Source organism: Sander lucioperca, chromosome 11 (assembly GCF_008315115.2).
Source record: "Sander lucioperca isolate FBNREF2018 chromosome 11, SLUC_FBN_1.2, whole genome shotgun sequence".
Taxonomy (NCBI): Eukaryota; Metazoa; Chordata; class Actinopteri; order Perciformes; family Percidae; genus Sander; species Sander lucioperca.
The window spans coordinates 28,090,389-28,113,699 of NC_050183.1; the positions used below are offsets into that span (position 1 = coordinate 28,090,389).

Sequence of the window (23,311 nt, forward strand, 5' to 3'; positions counted from 1 at the left end):
ATATAGATATCTGCAAAAAGTAATTTGCTGCAGTGCAACTAATCTTGCAATTATATTTTCGCAGCTATCGAAATGAGAAAAGGGGCTTTGGCATCATGCAATTTTTTGCACAGGACAATTCTTAAATAATGTTTACTTATTTGATGCAAAGCTCCTCTGAATACTGTACCTTAACCCACATTTTCTTTTTGTCAAAGAGAAAAATAATTTATTCATTTTCTGCACTGCACACATGCAATGACTTTACTTGGTAATTTGTGGCAATCCTTTATTTTATAACGTAACAATTACCTGTATTGTTTGAAGAAAGCAAAACTGGATCAAGGACTTGTCCAAGAAGTTGTCTGAGAAGTAGCCATCTTCTCTTAGTTTGTCAAATAGGTCCATCCAAAACTGGACACACTCACTTCGCAAGATCAGCCACCAACGTTCAATCCGTTGGTTTCCAGTGCTTGGACCAAAGGTTACACTGTTTGTTTCAGCTTGGTTTTCAGAAAAATGCAAAAAACGCTGCATTTCAGCCATATGGCCATTTTCTGTTCCTAAATCAAGTCTGAGTCTGGCAGGGCACCCACCAGCATTGATCACAGCATCCATAAAGTAGCCAGCGATGATCTTTGGGTCATTGTTTGTTTTGTAAGCTTCAAGCCATAACATCTTTCTGGAAAACCCATCAATGCATCCACTGATTGCAATTCCAAATGGCTTAAGCTTGTCATAGCCGTCAATGTGCCAGACATAGTTTGGACCACAGCTGTGGTAAACACGCCTTCGCAGTCTGTTTCTTGATCTCAGATCAACACCTTCACCATCCAATAACTGTAGCAGTATTCGTACTGTTTCTCTGTCATGCCAATTCCATGTAACCAACATTTTTGGTGCATCCATCTGTAACCATGACACTGACCAGATGTTTCCAGTTGCTGTTCAATGAATGTTGCTACCTCAGCCACAGCAGTTTTATTCTTTCTACGCCAGAGCTGCTTCTTGGCTAATATCCTTTCAAGAGTGCGTTTGCTTAGTAAAATCCCATGTGAATCAGCAAGCAAATGCAGAATCTCGTCTGTTGTAAAGCCACGTTTAAAGTAGTCCTCAATGTACTCACAATCCATTTCTGTGTATAGGGTGAATAGGAGAACCTCTGCCAAATAGCTGTTTCTTCAACTGTTAAGTCAAAGTATCTCATAATTTTGACTTTTTATCTCATAATTTTGACTTTTTGTCTCATAATTTTGACTTTTTATCTCATAATTTCGACTTTTTATCTCATAATTTCGACTTACCAAGGATATATTTTTATTATCAAGACAAGGTTTTCATCAGTTTTTTTATTTTTCACTGGCGGAAATAGGCTTCCATAGAGGATCCCTCTCAGTTGCTGTGGCTGGATCTGGCTCCGACACTCTAGCCTGAAGACGGCACGGCCCGCTCCAGTTCTTCATCCTCCTCCTTCCTCCACTATTAATTTGGAATTAATTGTATGTAGAAAAAAATAAAGACAATGCCTATACTTCCCTATAATTAGTACCAGATTACATAGCTCTTTCCAGGAAACTTCATATGAAATCGTTGAGAAAATGTAAGGGACATGACAGACCCGTAAAACAAAGCTATACAGCTGTTGTTATTAACTGATAGCTATATGTTTGTGTGCTTTCTTGGTCTGTGCATTTGTAAGAACTGTACCTCGTGGCTGTCCTCCAGAGCTTGCATGATCACTGCCACCACCAGGTTTACCAGCACAAACTGGGCTATAACCACAAAAGTGGAGAAGTAGATGGGAGAGACCCAGTGCAAGTAGCTCCAACAGCCATCGTTGTTGGGACGGCATTGCCTCAATGTGTCCTTGAGAAGCACAGAGCAAGATTCAGAAATGAAAAAAGAGGCACAAAGACTGAGGCACCATTACAAAATCTTTCTTATTCTGAAATCTTGACCGGTAACCGTTAAATCTGACAATAAGAAACTTAAAATATGTCTATTAAAACATTCACAAAATAAACAAAACAAACAACTTCTTTCTTCTACAACATTATTGCAACACTTTATTTAATGGGTCTGTAATTTACTAATAATTTCCTGCTGTGACTAAAACACTCCCGATGTTACACTAAAGCATTTAACTGAAATAAATCAGTGTACCAACTGAACACTGTCTCCATCTTTCCTATAATTAGAACCAAACTTAGAAAAGATTCTTTCCAGGACACTTCCCAGAAAATGAACGGAAACTTATTAGAATATCCTAGATCCATAAAATAAACACAACGTGTCTTTAATGGAGAAATAGGGACTTGGACTTCAAACCTCATGCTGTGCACTGAATACAAACTCCAACTAGTAGAACATATCACACACTTTTAAACAACCCAGCACATCGTCCATTACATCACACTTTAGAGTGATCCCTCTCTCATTGGCTGGAAGGTCACATTCAGAATACCTGGACAGTGTAACCAGACACCCATGATGAAGGTGTTTGCAGTTCCAAATGAATGCATCAGTATTAAACTGAACAAATAATATATTTTAATCGATTAAATATGGCATTTTGTTGGCAAGTTGCCATGGTATTATCTCATATAAAAGTGCTTTCTCAGTGGTTTGGGTATAATAAATGTATAGAGCTGGTGTGTATCTGCATGCATGAGTGTGTACATACTGCCATAATCCCGCTCCAGTTGTCTCCGGTGCACACTTGGTAGAGCGTGAGCAGGGCCATCCCAAAGTGTTTAAAGTTGGTGTATTGATGTAAACCCAGGCAAACGTTATCGTCGGTGCATTCTGATTGACACAGAGGTAAACAACACAGACATACAGAAGTGATTTTTATGCACAATGGACATGTTGTTTAATTTTCAAATAAAATCCTTTAGATGTATGTGTATGTAATGCTAGTAGTGTGACTGACCTAGCCTGCCAAAGAGCTCCACTCCCAGCACAGCGTAGACGAAGAAGAAGAATGTAAAGAGTAGACAAATATTTCCAACCTGAAATCAAAATGTCTATTAGATCCTCCACACAGCAAACTTTATGTACCTCAACTTGATGGAACTACAAGCCTTTTTTTGAGACAGGCTATCAATACAGACATGCCATGCCGGGGTGGTGATGGCACAGTGGATATGACACATGCCTTTGTTGTGGGAGACCTGAGTTCGATTGCACTGCGATACATCAACCAATGTGTCCCTGAGCAAGACACTCAGTACGCTGGCCGTTCCCAACCTGGCGCGTGCAAATGTGACGTCATGGGATCGCCGTAACTGTTTATACTCGTGCGTGGTGGTCGCAACACTAGTTGCAGTCTTTCTGCATTATTCTCCTGAACAGAGGTGGCGCTAATGAGGAAAGGCAACCAACTTTGCTATTTCTAAGGACTAGAAGAAGAAGAAAAAGGTAAACAACGGCAGAACTGTGCAATGCTTTGATTTGATTCGATGACCTACTTCGTCGGATCAAGCCTTTCATTCACCATAAAAGAACTCATCTTAACCCAGTAAGTTTACATGAGAGACTTGCAGTCACTCTGAGAGTCCTGGCATTCGGTTGTTGGCGAACTCGTTCAGGCCATCAGTAAAAAAGTCTCAGAAGTGAATTTAGTAACGAAACATTTCAGTGTCTGAAATATGAGACCTGCTGTCTCGTCTCCAATGTATCTGTATGTGGTTCCTCAACCAATCAGCGCGCAGCTCATCAAAATATTCATGAGCATACCATGTTTGGAAGAAAAGCTCTCGTTCCAAATAGGGCCAAAACACAGGGCTGCGTAAGGGCCCATAAAATAGCAACCTGGGCAGTTTTCAGCCCAATCAATGTTACATACCCTATTAGAAGACCTTAAGGAACAGTGTGAAATACCCTATACAATCATTCTATCACCCCTTTAATGTGTCTGTTTAGTTGCAAATAGGGGTGTCACGATTCTACAAATCCTCGATTCGCTTAAATTTTCGATTCTAAGGTCACAATGTTTTTTAAAGCACAGGTTGCTATGCCATTATTTGAATAATATTCGAAGATTTAATGCTCAAATGCAGCCTGTTATTAATATGTACTACACTACTGAGGCTTATGCATTGTCAATGCCACTATAAGCATGTGGTTGTTGTTACATGTTCTGTCCACTAGAGGGACTACCAACATTAGCCTGGCCTTGAGGGGGACCTACGCCACAGCGCATTGCATTTCCGACACGCCACTCTCTGTTTACATTCATTTTCCACTAGCACACGGTGACAAACACAAATCAACAGAGAACTCTGTAATGAAACAATTATCTAACAAGTGTATTGAAGCAGCTCTGTTGTAAAAGCTAACGGTGCTAGCAAAAACAAAAGTGTTAGCCACGATGCTAACGGCATTGATAACTAAGCCAAACTGTGCTGCCTATCACTGCTATTTTAGTGGTTTAAAGCAAACCTGTTTCTAGCAGATTGTTACGTTACTGAGAATACAGCTGCCATGTTAGTCGTGCTGCCAGTGGAAGAATATGGTACACGCACATAGCAGAGCTTGCAAACTGTGGCTTTTTTGTCGACAACGCAAACGTTGTCAACCTAACTCACTGGAAATCCAAAATACTTTCACACCGTGAAAGAGGGGGTTCAAGTTCTGTCGATGGGTCTCCCGCATCTGTAGTTTCCATGCTATCTTTTGACTGGCTCTAGCTAAATTAGAGGAGGTTGACTCTCAGCACTTCAACACGTGTGTTATTTTCCGCTTGGCAAGCCGACCGGACATGACATGGGGGCGTGGCAGCATCGACTATTCCATTTTTTAATTCGAAGTTGGAGATTGTGACTTCATTTTGGTCACACCCTTAGTTGTAAAGCACTGTGAAATATTCCTTTAAATGCAAATTTAATAAAAAAACACTGTAACTGCAAACAGGGCATAAACAGATACATTATGGTCACAATCTGCATACTGCAAACAAAATCATTCATAGTCACTTTATATTTATAATGAATCGGACAAAAAGTGTTTTACCTGTGACAGTGTCTTGATAATGGTTTTCAGTAGAACTCGTATCATTTTGGCCTTCAGCACTGAAGTGAGACACAGGAGTTGTGTGAATAACTTTGTATATGAGCATACACAACACACACACACACACACACACACACACACACACACACACACACACACACTTAATTAGACATTTGACACCTAAAGATACCTTTACAGCTAAAGAGATTTCCCTTTGTCGAGTGTGTGTATGTGTATACCTTGTGCTAGTCTGAGTACTCTACAGACTCTAAGGATGCTGGGATTAATGGAAATTGAGTCTGACATATCCATCTCGTGTAAAATAATACTGATTATGGAAATCAAGATGACAGCAACGTCCAGCAGATTCCATCTAAACACATACAGACAAAGTCATGCAACACTTTAGGCACCAGCAATACCAACATTCAAAAGCAAATAAGGACATTCAATTCTCACTTATTCTAGTGTGTTACCTGTTTTTTATGAACCTCAGTAAGCCAAACGCCACAAGCTTTAGCAGGACTTCGATGATCAGGATGACGGTGAACACATAGAAGGAATAGTCTGTAATCTTCTCTACATACTAAACACACACACACACACAGAGGTTTATTTCTATCCCCTCACACAGTCAATGCAAATTTGTTTTTGCTATCAGTTATAAGATGTACTCAGTGATTGTGTGTGTGTGTGTGTGTGTGTGTGTGCATTTACCGGAGGTTGATCATAATGTTGGAAAGACATCATTAAGACACTGAGGAAAATGATGGCAGTCATGAAGAGGTCCAGGCAGTTACCGGTACAAAAAGTGTGGATAGACCGACGAGTAGGGGAGTAACGTTGGTAGTATTCATCCTGCCCAGACACGTCTACACGCACGCACGCGCACGCACGCACGCACGCACACACACACACACACACACACACACACACACACACACACACACACACACACACACACAGAGACCGAGAAAGGCAGAGAAATTTGTAACAAACACTCAAAACATTTAGATCAAATATGATATGATCAAAATCGTGGCTGGGTTATAGCTCAGTTGGTAGAGCAGGCACACATATATAGAGAATAGGTGTGATTGGCAAAGGACAAAAAAGCAAAAAAATACTTGATTACACATTGCATTACCTTGTTATAATATAAATAATGTGCCACATGAAGAGACAGTGCAGCATATGACAGTAGCAACAGCTGAGAAGATTTGGGTCTGTGGTGACCAGGTCCACCTCACACAAACTTCCTTCTCCCATTCTCTCTTCTTTACACCACACGCACGCACGCACGTGTTTTTTATGGCTGTCTGTGATTATACTTCAGGGTTTTTCCTTGCTCAGAATTTGTCTTAGCGGGAACACACAAAGCAGTGGGGGGGGAGGGTCCTCCCCCAGGAAATTTTGAGGGTGAAAGACTTCAATTCCTGCATTCTGATACTTTTTTAGGCACCAATTTATGGTAAAAATGTCAATATTTATTGCAAGGAAATCACAAAATTCTGGTGGCTGGTAACAATTCAAAATACAAAATATAATGGTATATTATTAATAGGATTGTTCATCGAGAAATTACGATTCCAGTAGAATCGTTTCTTTATTGGAATCGTTTGGAGGATTTGGTTTCAAATCTGATCATGGGTTTCAAATTTAACATGTGCAAGTTTTGGTTTCCGTAGCAGCCAGGTGCTTGTTGTGTTGCAGCCATGGAGCACAGTAAGCAGCGCTCTAGTGTGCCTTTATTTTACGTTGAAAAAGCCCGGTAAAACTGCAACCCACCATTGAATCAAAATAAAACTTTCCTCTTATTTGTGAAATAAGCATGTGACCCGTTTCAACTCCACCCCTCAAAGAATCGGAATCAAAAGGACGAATCACAATTGGAATCAGAATCATTAAAATCCAAACGATTCCCAACCCTAATTATTATATTCAGTAGTCCAGTAAGGGGGCTTTCACATCCGGGACATGGGCCAGATACAACAACACTTTACCCCAAGGTCCAGTTGTTTAATTAGCATGAACAGGGCTTTATGGTAACTTTTTTCCCCCAAGGAGCATGTTTTGCTCCCAAGTTGAAAAATGTAGGATTGACTTAGGCTACTTAATCAGTGATGTTGAATATAGCCTACAGTGTAACGGACCAACACCGTTCATACATACATGTGAACCGTGGATTAATTGCAGAGTTTAACCTACATAGTGTAAAACTACTACGTGAATGGGGCACAGCAGAAAGACGGAGCAGAGTGACGCTGCTTGTTCAGGGTTTTCATGTGTACTCCTATAGGCCTACGCTTCGCACCAGGCGTTAAAACCAACTGTACCGAATTAGACTACTATTTAACGCGATAACGAGACGTTTTTAACCGCTAATGAAACTGTGTCAACTTAATACTGATGCCGTCAGACGGCCGATGTTCGCTGTAGAGCTCTTTTAGCCATGTTTCCCGGCTCAACACTAAGTTAGTGTGGGCCACTACCTTTCTGCATTGCTGAAAATGGTGCTCCTAAAATATTCCTCACTGCAACTTCTCAACGTCATCTGCTACGTCGCTTCAGCTTGCATTGCCAACATAAAATAAAAATATTGTCCCGCTGTCGGCTTCAGCTAAGAACATACCTGCAAACTCAGAAGGGCTGAAAAAGGTGACACCTCCCCCTCACCCCCAAAGGGAAAACAACATTTTCCCGGTGTTACACAATGACATATAGACAAACTTTTACACCGTTTAGCTGTCAGCATTGTAACCGTGCTTACTCCAGCTGCTAGCTAACGGTAGGCTAACGTTACCTGCTGTCGAGTGTAGTGTTAACTAGCGTCCCGTGCAGCGATGTTTCAGTTGCCTCTAACGTCCATTTGCGAAGCATCAGAGAGAAGCGCAGGCATTTAAGAGGCACCGAAATCCACGGTCCGATAGATAACGGTCGTTAAGGCACGGAGGTCTCGGATCGCACCCCCCCACCCCCAAAAAAAAAAAAAAAAAACCTCTTCGGATCTACACGATTCACGTGGATGACATTTTCCCATTCAAAACGGCGATTTTCGCCGAAAAGCTAGTTTGCAGGTATGTAAGAAGATAGTTTTCCCCCACACGTCCAACATTCGTATTCAAATAACCTTCCGCAACGATTGCAGGCTCTTTGGTGGAGCTCTGCTTTGAATGAAGTTACATCGTGACAAATTAATGGACCACTTGTGGAGTGATATAAAGACATGAGTCAGAGGCACAAAAAACGTTGCCAGCAGTAACTGGTCATTATGTTTACCAATACCCCCGACCCGAAAAATTTGCGGATTTGCATGATTTACGAGAGCTTCATTTTCAGGTCGGAAAAGCCAGATTTCCGAAGAATCACACCCCTGATAGAGGTTTACTCCTTGACGCAGCGGTTGCGGGTTGCGGGTTTCGGCTCCGACCCGCGGCCCTTTGCTGCATGTCATTCCCCCTCTCTCTCCCCTTTCATGTCTTCATCTGTCCTGTGAAAATAGAAGCCTAAAAATGCCCAAAAAAATGATCAAATGTGTGTATGTGAAAGGAGTCGCTTGTTGTGATGCACCCACAGATAATTATCACACGATACTGCAGTTCCCCTAAAGTCTAAGCAGCATTTTAACATCTTTCAGCTAATTAACTTTGTTTTGATTCATTCTCATCGCTCTCATCAACATTATTTCCAGCTGCAGCTCTCAGCTGTTTTTAACAATACAGCTCTGATGACTGTACACGACCTGTTCCAATACATGCATCAAACCTTCGTGATCAGCCACTGTTTGCGTGACCTAACCAGGCTTTCAGTTTCATTTTTTACAGTAGACTCTGAAATGTGATGCTTGGAAAAATAGATCACTAACAACCTACTTAATTCTCCTTACCCTTGCGCTGGTCCTGTGATACTTTGGCCTCTTGTGGTAACGCTTGTAAAGCTGCTTTTTTTTGATCCTGCTGACACTGGTGGAAGGTCTCCACCATCACACCAATAAACATGTCGCGGAGAAAGAAGCTCATAATCATGAAGGTGATGAAATAAACAAGCATCCATTTGTTGTAGTTTGTTACAGGCTGAGAGGAGAAGAGAAGAAAAGAGAGATCAGATTTTATTTTCTTGTGTATAAGAAATGAAAAATAAAGAACAAATGTATTACACTGCCATCTTAAGAGGGCAAAACAACCCCTGCGTTTAATATCTCTCGCTTCCCTTCCAATGTACATAACAGTGTAAAACAGTATAAATCAGGCACATTGCCAGCAAAAATACCTGTTCATCTACTCCCACAGCATCCAGCCCATCATACATAATGTTCACCCAGCCATCCTTAGAGTACATTACAAACAAGGACTGCAGAGCCTGAATGGGAAACAGAAATAACTGTTAAGTCAACACAAAGTGATTTTCCAGGTCCTAATATAATTAGCTCTTAAGTTTAGTTACAGAATACACATTCATTACAGTTAGTCAAAAATGGTTAATATGGTAAATGAACCATATTGGGTGACGATTAAATGACATTTGTAAGCGGTGTGTACCAAGAAGGCGAGAACCAAGGAACCTGGGAAAATGAAGCCAAATTTTACTGCAATCTGATAAGCAGTTTTTGAGATATTATGCTAACTAACAAACATAGAGTCAAACACGTCGGCTAGTGCGATGTTAGCAAACAATTCTCTCTCTGTAATAATCTGTGGTTTTCAGTAGCAGATGCATATTTAGTAGTCTCAACAAGTGATCCAATGTTGTCCCAAAAACTAAACCCCTCTGATTAAAAAATGATCACGTCTGCAAAAACCTGCTTCTGGATAAAAAACCTATTGAGGGCGAGGGAACAGTAAATAACACAGTACGCAGATTCACCGTATGTAAACTGTTTTAAATGTACAATGTCTCCATAAACATTCAGTCCTGATTTAAATTGAAAATATGGCAATTAGTCAATTAGTCCATACCTGAGGCACGTTGTCAAAGTTGTACACCTTTCGTTCCCAGCGATAGTTGGCCGACAGACATTCAGTCTTGTTGGTGATGTTTCTTGTGTCCTGACCCGCACAGTAGAAGAACTTCCCTTTGAACAACTACAGTGTTTGTGTAAGAAAAAGACAGAGACAGGGTGTCTGTTGTGTTATTTTACCAACTGCATCAAAGCTGTCACTATCAATGCCAAGAATAACAAGAGTGAATTCCTAGGTGTTTAATATGAGTGCTGGCCAGGGGTCATGTTGTTAATTTCCACAGCTTGATTGTCAGTCAGCGTATAAGAAAGCTGTGTGTGTGTGTTTGTGTGTGTGTGTGTGTGTGTGTGCGCATCCGTGGGTGTGTGAGTGTGCATCCCCACAGTACCTGCACCCCAAGAATGGCATAGAAAAAGAGGAAGATGCAGCAAATAAGAACGATGTTCCCGATGGGTTTAACCGAGGCGAGAAGGGCTTCCACAGCCAGCTTCAGTTTTGGGGCTCGCTTGATCAGCCTGGAACACACAAACATAAACAAACAGATGTTTGTTACAACCAGCAAATGTACGTACAAAACAAACTGACCCAAATATGAAATAAGATGGGATGCTGACACAAAAACAGTATATGTACATAAGCACTGGTATCAACCCACACAAACAGAAAACAATCATCGGTACTGTACACACACACAAATTAATGATGTACCTCAGCGGGCGCATTGCGCGTAGCAGGCGCAAAACTTTGAGCGCGCCCAGCAAATGTTTTTCACTTGTACTGGCCAGAGAGACTAAGATGTCGACTAAAGACAGAATCACCAAAAAACCATCCACAGCATTCCAGGCAGACCGGCAGTAGCTCTCCTTCCCAAACAGCACACCAAGAGCTATAACCTGGTGTAACAACACATCAATTCCAACATATTACTTAATATACAGTATTACAGATTCTTTAAAATTCTCCTGAAAATCCGACGTACAAAATAGATTTTAAGATACAAAATGATTGGTCCAAAATTATAACTAAACTAAATAATAATAAGAATTGTCAAAGGCAGGGTGTCGGTTAAATAAATGTGAGCTCTTCTCTTATACATCTGTCTTTATTTTTCGTATCTGATCTCAACCCAGCAGGGGTTGGAAAGTTCATTCAACAGCTCAGAAGCCATGAAGTAACTGTATTCATTAGAACAAAGAAAACATTGTAGTTAATAATAAACGCCATTTCACAGTAGACCTCTACGGTTACAAAAATCTGATGTTTACCTTAAAGAGCATCTCTACAAAGAAGACAACAGAGAATACGTAACCGGCCGTATTCAGGATCCAACGCTCCTAAAGGGAAGAGTGAGATTCCTTTTTAACGTGCCTGTTTGTATCACAAATAATCAAACTCAATACATATTATTTGTTTCATGAAATGCAAAACATCCAACTTGACTGTGTAAGTTTGTGTTTCTAAGTCTGCAGTGACTGCATTTGCCATCTCTCATCACAGATTACATGTAGTATGGTCAAACTGTGTGTGTGTGCATCTGTCAATATTTATCGTACAATGCTTGTGTGTGTCCGATAGGATAGGGTTGTTTGTTAAGGGTTTACTGTATATCCCTCTCCAGAGGAACAGTAATTGTAGGTGTCTCACCGTGCTATTAAGGTTTATTTCAGGCCTCTCCACAGCGATGGTGACGCAGCTGAGGAGAATGAGGACCAGAACCATATAGTCGAACATCTTGTGAGAGATCAGGCGTTGACAACAGATGCGGAACCTGAACACAAACACCACACACACACACACACACACACACACACACACACACACACACACACACACACACACACACACACACACACACACACACACACACTTAAAATAGCTACAGTCAGTTAAACATCAGAGGAAAACCAAGGGAATAAAAGAGACAGTGAAATGTCCCTGAAATAATCCTTCAGTCATCTTTTGGCATACTGTATGCAAAGTATGTATCAAAGAAACATTTTTGAGTGCTTTATATCAAAATCTCTCTCTTTCCCTTCCTGTAAAAAAGTAAAATATTTTGATTACTCATCTTGAAGTCGTTGGTATAGATATAAATGTATCCAATCAGATGTCATGTTACATGGTTTCTGCAAGTTACATGTAAATGTAATTCTTTTTCATAACACATAGAATGCAATTTGTGTGTGTGTGTGTGTGTGTGTGTGTGTGTGGGGGGGGGGCTTACCTGTTCTGTGGAGAAAACACATAGAACGACCACTCTTCATGTTCTTTGCACCAGCTGACCATTTTCTGGATCAAACATCTCTGCATGGGTGAAGAGTTACACATCAGCCGCCTCTCTTTATCCAAAGCATGAAGAAAATACTTAAAAGAACCACCAGCAACATTACAGAGGGGTGGTATACCAGCAAAATACTGCTCAGAATATAGGCAAAGAGACCAAAGTGGCTTTGATCATGTCACTTTCTGCTGCATTTTTGTGTATAAAACCTTGTAAAATCTCTCACGTCCCAAACCAGACTTCTTAAACTATCACTATTAGGAACTTACATTGTCCCCATTGGTATCTTTAGGTGCAGAGTCTTCTCCTGGGGCTGCGTTAATCACATTGCTGGGCCAACAAGCACAGAGAGAGAGGCCTCGCTTGGGTCCTGAGGGGCCCTGTGTCAACATGAAATACAGCAAAGGTGGGTATGTTTGAGCAAGTACAGCACCTCAAGTGTCCAAACTGTAACTATTAGTAAACAAGTCACTCACCACCAAGTACTATCTCAGAGACCTCTCAATATATTCTAAAACCACAGTTTGCATTCTTAGGAACTTACGTTTCTGTCATTGTTATCTGTCTGTGCTGGGTTTTCAGGAGTCAAGATTTCCGGAGTGGAACTGGTAGACTCACAGGAAGGGCGAGAAGAGTCTTGATCCATACCTGAGAAATGCTGCAACAACAGGAAATAGAGTTTGGCATAGGTGTAAGTGTTTGAGTGTGCCGTACTTAAAAGCCACGTTTGGTGTAAAACAGCTAGCTCTTGGAGAAAACTAATATAGACGTTCTTACCCTAGCCTGGAAACTCTGAACCACTATGCCCACAAGTATATTGAGAAGAACATGTTTTCCCAATATAATGACCACAACAAAGTAGATACAGGCCCATTTGGAGGTAGTTGCCATGGCGTTGTACATCACCCGATTCCAGTCCTCCTGAGTCAGAATCTAGATTGAGAGATTTATTAAAAGAGAGTAGTACAGACAGAGATTGAGGCACAAATTGTATGATGATGGAATGGAATAATAAAGTCAAAAACTAACCTGGAACACAGTGACCATGGCCCAGAGCAGGGTGTCAAAGTTTTTTCGCTCAACGATGACTTCTCCGTGCTGCGTCTCATAGTAAGATTTACCACCAAACAGGTGCATACCCATTACACTGCAGAGTACCAAGAACATGCATGCACAATCATTGAGATGCATCCTGTGGGTGATCATCATCATAATAGTAATAGAACAGCATCATTTGGAATTAGCTGTGACATTAGATGTCTACAGACAGACACATGGGGAGGAAGGATTTGTGTGTGTACATGCCTGAAAATAAAGGTGAAACACAGCAGTAGCATGCAGAGTGTGAATGACTCTTTCATGGTCCACTTCAGCATGAGCAGTTGTCTCTTCAGGTAAGGGAGGAAGTGAAGCAGCTTCACAAACCGCAGCAGACGAAATGCACGCAGAACTGACACCCGGCCGTCTGCTTCAGATATTATCTCCCACAAACTGAAAACCACAAACAACCATGTCTTTAATATAGTGTATGTTGAGGTTATAGGTTATATTGCGTTCACTATATTACTTAATCTAGTCTGAAACTAACACAAGTTACTAGTATCACAATACTGAGTCAGTGTTGTCCACTGACTCAGTATTAAGTGTTAAGTATTACGTGTTAAGTATAATAGAAACAATGAATTTTGCATGATACCTGAACAGTTTTTGTGTGTCATGGTTCCAATGAGAGTCAAACCCCAAACAAGGAAATTGGGATATAATGTGGATTTTAATAATGGCATGTATTACAGGACAAAGCAATAAAGTCAGACTGCATGGGATCACATTACCTGATGATAACAATGACAAAGTCAAAGATGTTGTTCCAGTCCCTAAAGTATGTCCACGTGAGAGCCAGCAGCTTTAAGACCAACTCCACAACAAATATAATGGTGAAGACAATGTTACATATCTGTAACACATCTGTCATCTTCTTAGGCTGTAGGAAGAGAGGATGGAAAGAAATAAAGCGAGGAAGGGGTATAGATGGAGAGAAGAAGCAAAAAAAAGTGGAAATGCAAAGGAAGGAAGGAAAGAAAAGTAAAGTAGTTACTATTCTAGTATTCCCTTTGGGGTTCTTCATGTTGGAAGATTAGGGCAGAATTTAAAAAGCATCTTTGTTAATCCCCAGCATAACAAAATACTATCATCAAACCACTGCTGTTAAGCTTTGAACCTTTCAACTGCTCAGTCTATCATTCACCTCACACACCTGAAATTAAATTCAGAGACATAGACAAATAGTAAGCAGACAGAAACACTTTGCTCCTCACCTGGTCATTATGCTCTATGGCTATGGTGACAATATTGACGACAACAGCAAACATGATCAATCGGTCGAAGAGTTTACTGTTGACAGTCCTCTTAAGATGGCGGTTCTGTTCAATCCTGCTGCTGCCGCCATGAGGGTGCACCTTGTTACTAAGTCTATCAGTAAAAGGACATGAATAACAATTGTCAATTGTCAGGTTAAATTAAGACATGTTTTGCTCTGGTAATGTCCATGCGTGTGACGTGTGTTTGCTTTTGAATCGGCATCTTTTAGGAATGGGCTCTCAACATTTTTGGTGTCCCATTGTGAGAAACACAAATTAACTAATGCAAACTCAATTGTTCCATGCTCAGAGCATGGAACCCCATAATATCAAAGAAGATTTAATCAGAGAACGTTTAACTTCAAACTTGGGGCATAGGTGAAATTCAATTTTTCTACCTAGAGCAGGGGTGGCGAACCTGTGGCTCTTGAGCCGTATGCGGCTCTTTGCCTGCTCCTGTGAGGCTCTTACTGTGTGGCTGGGGGCTGTGTCATTGGTTGATTGTTTTTAACTTTTTTGAAACATACAGTATTTCAGATAAGTAAACAAAAAAACACATTTGAATGCATCTGCCAATACTGCCAATACATTTGCCAATTATTTTAAAATGGAAAATAATGCAGCAGAGTTTTGAGGACAGATTCTGCAACCTGAGGAAAAACAGCGGCCACAGATCACCTTCCTCATTAACCCTTTCACTGCTGAATCCGATTGTTTGAAAGCCCCTTTAGTGACAAATGAGTGAAAGAGTTGCTTCGAGTGGCCACAACCGAGTTCAAGCAAGACCTGAAAAGGATTGTGGATAACAAAGACTGTCAGGTTTCCCACTGAGTCAATCTAAGTGAGAAAAAAAACTGTGTGTTTTGCTATGGTGCGTTTTTTTTGTGGCTCTTTATACCTAACTGGTTGGCCACCCCTGACCTAGAGGCTCCCAACTTTTGCCTGAACGAGTACTACATGTACTGCAACATAAGAAAGCATTTATATCTACTTTCATCCTGAGCATGAGGGAATAATGCATCTGACATAATCTTCTACCGTTATACACACAGATATTACTGCAAACTACAAATCTGACCACAAACACAACAAAGTGTTGTAAGTGCTACTTTAAAAAAACTTCCAGGTTGTATATAGATCTTATACAGTGACTGACCTGTTGTATTTACGGGAGATCCCCTGCAGCCATCCAGTTAACTTGCCACAGAGCCGTGCGATAGCCACAGCACTGACACTCTGCTCTGCTGTTTCTTGTTTCATGTTGTCCGAGAACTGGGTGGCGATGACGCCGGCACACACGTTCGTTATGATAAAGGAGCCCATCTGGTGGGGAAGTAACAAGTTGCTATTTAGAGCAAGGGTTCGAAAACTGCTTTGAGATAATTGTACCATCGATTTAACCATTACTGCCCTCAATTTAATTTAGCTACTTAATTTAAGTGTTAACAATAAGTCTGTTTCAGGAGCAGCACAACAAGCTTTTAAACAATTCTGTCTAAATGACAGCATTACAAGTGGCCCAACTCAAGTTGACAAGTTAAGGGTGGTTATGTCTGTCTTTTATTTATTTTTCTACATCAGAGCATGTAAAACAATGTGTTACATAAACATGTGAGGATCTAACTAAAATCTGTAGTTAACAGATGGCTTTTTCTCCAGTTTATTTTAAGAACTGCAGCGAGTCAGGCTTACAGTGAAAATTTGTGTTTCATTGATTGTAGGTTCATTGAATGCTACAGGGGTTCGGCGTGGGTCTATTTAAAAAAAGACCCACATTAGTGCGTGTAGCATTGTGAGCGATACTGAGGACCAAATTAAAATGTAGTTTCAATGTATTTTCCTGCCTCTGTTGGATTTTTATAGTTGCTACTGAAATTATTAAACCAGAGTTACAGATCATTATGTAGCCCAGATTTACCAGTATGGAAGAATACCAAAACATAATTTTGAAGTTGTTTTTTGAGACATAGGAACACGGTCAAATACTATGGTTGTTAACTAAAACAAAGACAAGTGGCTACTCACAACAGTGACGAGTACAAAAAATAAAACACTCCACCAAGAATGAGCATCTATAATATAAAACATGATCTCCACCCATCCTTCCAGTGTGACAACCTGGAGGTAGACAGAGAGTGACAAAAAATTAATTATTATTATGTGGCAACATTTTAATAAGCTCCTAGTTAAAAGTTTAGTTAAAATGTTTCTGAACATGTACAGTAAAAGCCCTTGTTACCTGGAATATGGTTATCCAGGCGTAGCCAATGTTGTCAAAGCTAATTGTTCCCATGTAAGGGTTGTGGTCCCCGGGCCGACAGACATTGTAGTACATGTTCCAGTTGACACAGGCGTTAGCACTGGCCCCGGCCACCGTAGAGACAAGCCCATCTACAGCTGAAGGATAGTCGTGAGCAGCCAATGAGCAGTTTTCCCCATTTATGCTGTAAGGTGGCACATCATGGCAGCGTTGCATCCCGCTCTTGCCATCAGGCGAACAGATAAATGGGAGTTGTTCACCATACTTGTTCATGTAATATGGATTTAAGGACACGTTGTACTTTCTGGATAGAAAAAAGAACAACAGTTTTTACACGCTAGAAATTAATACACTCGACATCATGACATAGCTACTAGATTTCACATGAGTTTTTTTGTGCTATGTGTTGAAAAAAAGAAAATGTACATACAGTGGGTCATGTTATATTTGATACACAAAGTACTGTGCAAAAGTTTTAGGCAGGTATGAAAAAATGCTGTAAACTGACAGAAGATAAATCTAAATCAAATCTATATTTGGTGTGACCACCCTTTGCCTTCAAGACAGCATCAATTCTTCTAGGTACACTTGCACACAGTTTTTGAAGGAACTCGGCTGGTAGGTTATTCCAAACATCTTGGAGAACTAACCACAGATCTTCTATGGATGTAGGCTTCCTCAAATCCTTCTGTCTCTTCATGTTATCCCAGACAGACTCGATGATGCTGAGATCAGGGCTCTGTGGGGGCCATGCCATCACTTCCAGGACTTCTTGTTCTTCTTTACGCTGAAGATAGTTCTCAATGACCTTGGCTGGATGTTTGGGGTGGTTGTCCTGCTGCAGAATACATTTGGGGCCAATCATACGCCTCCCTGATGGTATTGCATGATGGATAAGTATCTGCCTGTATTTCTCGGCATTGAGGACACCATTAATCCTGACCAAATCTCCAACTCCATTTGCAGAAATGCAGCCCCAAACTTGCAAGGAACCTCCACCATGCTTCACTGTTGCCTGCAGACACTCATTATTGTACCGCTCTCCAGCCCTTCGGCGAACAACCTGTCTTATGCTACAGCCAAATATTTTGACTCATCAGTCCAGAGCACCTGAAGCCATTTTTCTGCACCCCAGTTCCTATGTTTTTGTGCATAGTTGAGTTGTTTTGAGCACTTGTTTCAATGTCGGAGGTATGGCTTTTGGTTTCTGCCAGTTCTGAGCTGATGGCACTGCTGGACATCTTCCGATTTCAAAGGGAAATAAGCTTGATGTGTTTTTCATCTGCTGCACTAACGTTTCCTTGGCCGACCACTGTGTCTACGATCCTCAACGTTCCCTGACTTTTTGCAAGTGTACCTATAAGAATTGATGCTGGTTTGAAGGCTAAGGGTAGTAACACAAAATATTGATGTGATTTAGATGTTTTTAATGGTCGCTCACTTTGCATTTTGTAAATTGATAAAAATGCATGCATATACATATATATGATACATATACAACAGAGTAAATAATTGAGAAATTTGAAGACATACCAAAACCTGATATCAGTGAGATATCAGACAATAATTATTATTTGATGTTAGTTAGTGCCTTGCTAAGCCTTTTAATACATTAAAAAAGGAAACACATTATTATCAATATCATGATATTGCTTTAACTCTATTTCTACATTTACTATATATATTGTCTGTTGGTCAGCAAAAACAAGCTCTTTGAAAAATTCACCTCTGGTCCTGGGATATTAGCATGGGCATTTTTTTTTTTTTTTTTTTATACAATTTCTTGACAATTGATAGACCAAACTATAATCAATAAATCAAGAAAATAATTGGCAGATTATTTGACAATTGGTTATTGTTAGTGTAGCTCAGAGAGAAGAGATAAAATGCAAATACTGCAAAAGCAGAACAAGCATTTTCCTTACGTGGGAATGTCCTCTCCCAGGAAGCAGCGGTTGCGCAGCTGCCCCGCCCACAGCTGGACTCCCACAACGGCAAAGATTTGTATGATGAAGATGTAGACGACCAGAACATATGCCAGCATGGGCACAATGCCTAAGAGTACTGTCACCACATCCAGCATACCTACACAGATGTACACAAAAAGATGCCGTCAGAAGTTATTTTGACTGAAACTTCGTAACAAACAAACAAACAAACAAACAAACAAACACACACACACACACACACACACACACACACACACACACACACACACACACACACACACACACACACGACTTGTTCACTTGTTTAAAGTAAACATACATGACAGATAGTTGACCATGTTTCAAACTCTGTTGACATGATAAACTTGGATCATACAGGTACACTTACATACACATACTGGTTATACTGGCCAGCATAACGTACAGATTAATAATACTTTTATCCTCTGGGACTTGAACTCACATCTTATGTGGCTAGATAGAATGCAAAACCGATTTTGCCTTGTCATAGTTCAATAACAACAGTTCGTGGTTAAATAGGACATAATCCCATTGTTACCCCTATACTCTGCAAATCTCACATTTTGAAACTGCCGCTGAAAACGGGCGAATCTGAACAAAGCAGCTAAAAGTTGACGTAAGTATCTCAACTCGTCTTTGTCACGCCCCAACATTTGCATAGGCTACACCACTGACCTGAGGTTAGCTTAGTCTTCTGAATCTAGCTAGGTCACGCAGATCTCCAGAGGTCTGCTATTTAATTAATTATTAATTAATAAATTCACTTCTGAGACTTTTTTATGCGAGAAATCAACTATGTAGTGGTCAAATATGGGCCGTTTTACGAAAATTGATGGCTAATTGCAAATTTTGTCCGACTGTGTGTCGCAGTTCAGCAGGAGCTCAGCGGGCTACCTGCTGTCTCGTCTCCAATGTGTTTCTATGGGGTTCGCTCAAACCAATCAGCGTGCAGCTCATCTAAATATTCATGAGCATACCATATTTGTAAGAAAAGCTCTTGTTCCAAATAGAGCCATATTCACATGGTAGTTAAGGGCCTAATATAATAAAATAGCATTCGGGCAATTTTCAGCCCAACCAATTTTACATACCCTATTAGGAGACCTTAAGGAACAGTGTGAAATACCCTATATAATCATTCTATCACCCCTTTAACGTCGGTGCTACATATGGTTCAGTGGCAGCGAAAGACGTCCTGCCTGACCCCACCCACCACTGTGTCAAAACGGTGCCGTGAGCTGGCAACAGAGGAACGCACAAAGCTGGTTGAGCAGCTAAATTACATTCTGACTGAGGTGAATTTGATCGGAATGACTAACACAGAATGACGAATATCTGGATGGAGGACTACCATGTGCTCATCTGTTGAAAGATTCACAGTGAAAGCTTGAAAGCTTTCACTCATATAATTATCAATATTAAAATGACTACATATTGCACTTACTGTAGGTAGTACGTTTGGAAACACTGAAAAATACGTTTTGAGGACCAATGCAAAATGTTGAAATGTCGACTTACTTGGTACTCTGCTGATGAGTCGCAACGGAGAGAGCACTTGACAGAATTGCAAGTGGATGCCACAGGTTTCCAAAATATAATCCAAAATCCTGAAGGGACAGTTGCAGACAGAAACAGGGACAACAGTTTTATTTTGTGTTATTTCATTTACAAAAATCAAAATGTACAGCATTATAATGCTAAATATGAAAACTGTTCATAAACAAGCCATGAGATGCTGACGGTTAAAAAACTTTTTTTTATGGAATTCCTTCTCTAAAATATAAGCAAAAGTCAGGCCAGTCTGACCAAAACTGTCCAAACGTTTTGGGTTTTTTTTTGGTTTTAAACTAAGAGCCTTGCTGTATTTGTGAGTGAATTATTATGTATGTTGTCTTTAAACACAGGAGAAACTGAGACATTAAATATGATGTCTCCCTAAGGTGACTGCTGTTCTTTATCAGCAGATGGAAGAAAAAACAGAAAGGCATTGTGGAATACTAACTGTCCACAGTTGATGATGATGTCCAACTTGTACCAGTTGTTGCTAAAGTAACTCCCTCTATAGCCAAAGACTCCCAGGGCCATCATCTTGATGAGCATTTCCACAATAAAGTAGACAAAGATCAAGGCATCCACTATCTGGCCATACACAATAAAAGAAAAACATACAGTTAAACAGAGTAGAAACAACAATGCTAATTCTAACATAGAAAAGTACTATTGTGTTTACTCATCAATACAGAGGGACATTTTCAATTGATTGTATATAAAAGAGGTATTTTATATACAATCGGTTATCATTCGACTTTTATGTTATGTAATTTAGGTGATCTCAAATATGGTGTGATATGGCCACTTTCTCTGTCCAACATTTGGCCCAGTCGACCTGTTTCAAGAGCAGAAAAGTGTTAATGTTGTCTTTTACTCAACCAGGCCAGAACTGAAGGACTGGAGTGAAACCTATTGAACTTGAACTTTAGTCTTTTGGTTAAAAATATAATCTGTTTAAAAATTAGACAACCATTTTCCACACAAAAATATACCATGTATTTAATGAAAGATTCACAGCACAGGTATCTAGCCACACTGCAATAATATAAATTGAGGTCATCAGTATTAACCAATGTTGTTAGTATGTTTTCATTGAGAGTAAGGATTTGGAAAATCCACACCAAGGGTCACACTAACCTTTTGCACGGTGCTCTTCATTTCACCTGGCTTGTAGAAGGACAAACTTACACAACTAAAGAGGATCATCACTACAGACAAATACTCAAACCATGTGGAGGAAGAGGTTAAGGTCAAAACACATAGGATAAAATTATATTTACTCATTCATTCATATTATTCATCAACAGAGTATAGATGATACGTACTATAATCACAGGGACACAATAACTAATAATGACCAAATCAATTTATACAATCGTGTAATGTTGTAATATGCCACAGCTAGACTGGTGAGTATGTCCTCTAGATACATTCAGAAATATATTGGTATGATATCTACTCAAGTTTGTATTATTATTATTATTATTATTACAATACATATTTGGTCTTTGGTGTCAGACAAGGCTAAACTTCAAGCAGTAGGAAAGGATATGGGCTACAGGCCACTTGCAGACACCACTTACGGGGTCTTGTGGTCTGTTTTAAGCAGAAAGCTACAGGGGCCAGGGTCGGGTAGGCCAGCTGCTCCTCCTGCGGGTGTGGGTTGGGAACTCCTTCTTCTGGTACAGTGACTGCCACCTCCCGCCGCTGCTCCTCCTTCTGTCCCTCAAAGTCAGTCATGATGTTCAAGCACAGATACACTATAGCATTGGTTCCTGGGGTCCAGGGACCCCTAAGGGGGGCGGCAAAGATCACAGGGGGGGCGCAAGTCTTTATCTGGTTTGAGGTTGAGGTAAAAAAAAAAATATTTGCACGTTAAACAAATTATGATAAACATATAATGTATACAAAAGTCTGTATAAAAACTATATATTTTTGTTCTCGCTTAAACTTGTAGGCAGGCTACTTAGTAGGCCAAACCTCCGGGACCTCTTAACCTGGGACCCTGCTCTCATCAGGTCAGCTGCTAGCTGCTAGCTGCTATTATCCTCGTTTTTCCTGCCGCCACGGCATCACTATTTTATGAACGAAACATGGCGGTGAAACGTAAAAGTGCTGATAACTCCTCTGTATCAAAAAAGAAAGTAAGGGAAAGTTACCTCAACTTCGGTTTCGGAGGGGGGGGGCTCAGCCTTTCTTAGACACAAGTAGGGGGGGCGCCAAGGAAAAAAGGTTGGTAACCACTGCACTATAGGGAGGTCAAACAGAGGTGCAGAGAGGAAGTGGATAAACAGAGTGAAAACAGGCAGGTGACAATCAGAAAGGAGAAGGGGACGGAGAGACAGACAAGAAAAAAATGCACAAATAAAACAAGTAACTGGGACATTATTGTTTCTAAAAAATATGTTGCTGTTTTGTTTCTAAAATGCAATTTGGCAGTAATGTGGGCACTACAAACAAATTTCCATACACCATCATATCAACTAATGTTGGCTAAAAGCCTCAACACAAAAGACAATTATCTGTATGGTTAGACACCAGGTTATGTGAGAAATACATTTATTTATTTAATTTAAATATGTATTTATTGATGTATGGAGGAAGCATTCAGATCCTTTACTTGACTAAAATAAGCAATGCTGCAATATAAAAACACATAATTACCAGTAAAAAGTAATGCATTAATGTCTTAGCTAGTTATCACCTTTGAGTTTACCTGGTTAACGTTAACGCCGCCTTCACAGTTGAAATCAGCAGCTCCGTAATATTCAATACGCCTGGCAGTTGAAAGCCAACTTTCAACGAAAGAAAGCCGGCAACTGCCAGCTTCCAACTGCCAGTGTGAAGGCGGCCTAACAGGTAGCTAGCTAGATAATGTCTGGGAGGTTCAACTGTTTTGTACATATTTGACTATAAACATCAGTTTGAGCTTCACATTCTGG

At 40.3% G+C, this 23,311-nt stretch overlaps 1 protein-coding gene across 1 annotated transcript; it reads right to left on the bottom strand.

The window, feature by feature from the left end:
• Nucleotides 1-1,298: 1,298 nt before the first annotated feature.
• On the bottom strand, nt 1,299-22,109 carry LOC116058726 (voltage-dependent T-type calcium channel subunit alpha-1H-like). Its single transcript, XM_031311566.2, has 31 exons — nt 21,953-22,109; nt 21,507-21,577; nt 20,821-20,957; nt 20,337-20,425; nt 18,774-18,933; nt 16,828-17,152; nt 16,614-16,706; nt 15,745-15,911; nt 14,547-14,700; nt 14,064-14,212; nt 13,537-13,722; nt 13,261-13,423; nt 13,009-13,164; nt 12,776-12,889; nt 12,501-12,611; nt 12,175-12,254; nt 11,595-11,718; nt 11,216-11,284; nt 10,659-10,843; nt 10,339-10,465; nt 9,948-10,073; nt 9,262-9,351; nt 8,879-9,065; nt 5,710-5,864; nt 5,469-5,578; nt 5,232-5,365; nt 4,993-5,051; nt 2,912-2,990; nt 2,663-2,784; nt 1,687-1,845; nt 1,299-1,458 (listed from the first exon to the last, which is right to left on the bottom strand). The coding sequence occupies exons 1-31, from the start codon at nt 22,107-22,109 to the stop codon at nt 1,405-1,407; spliced, it is 4,092 nt and encodes a 1,363-aa protein (XP_031167426.2). The 3' UTR covers nt 1,299-1,404.
• Nucleotides 22,110-23,311: the final 1,202 nt, after the last annotated feature.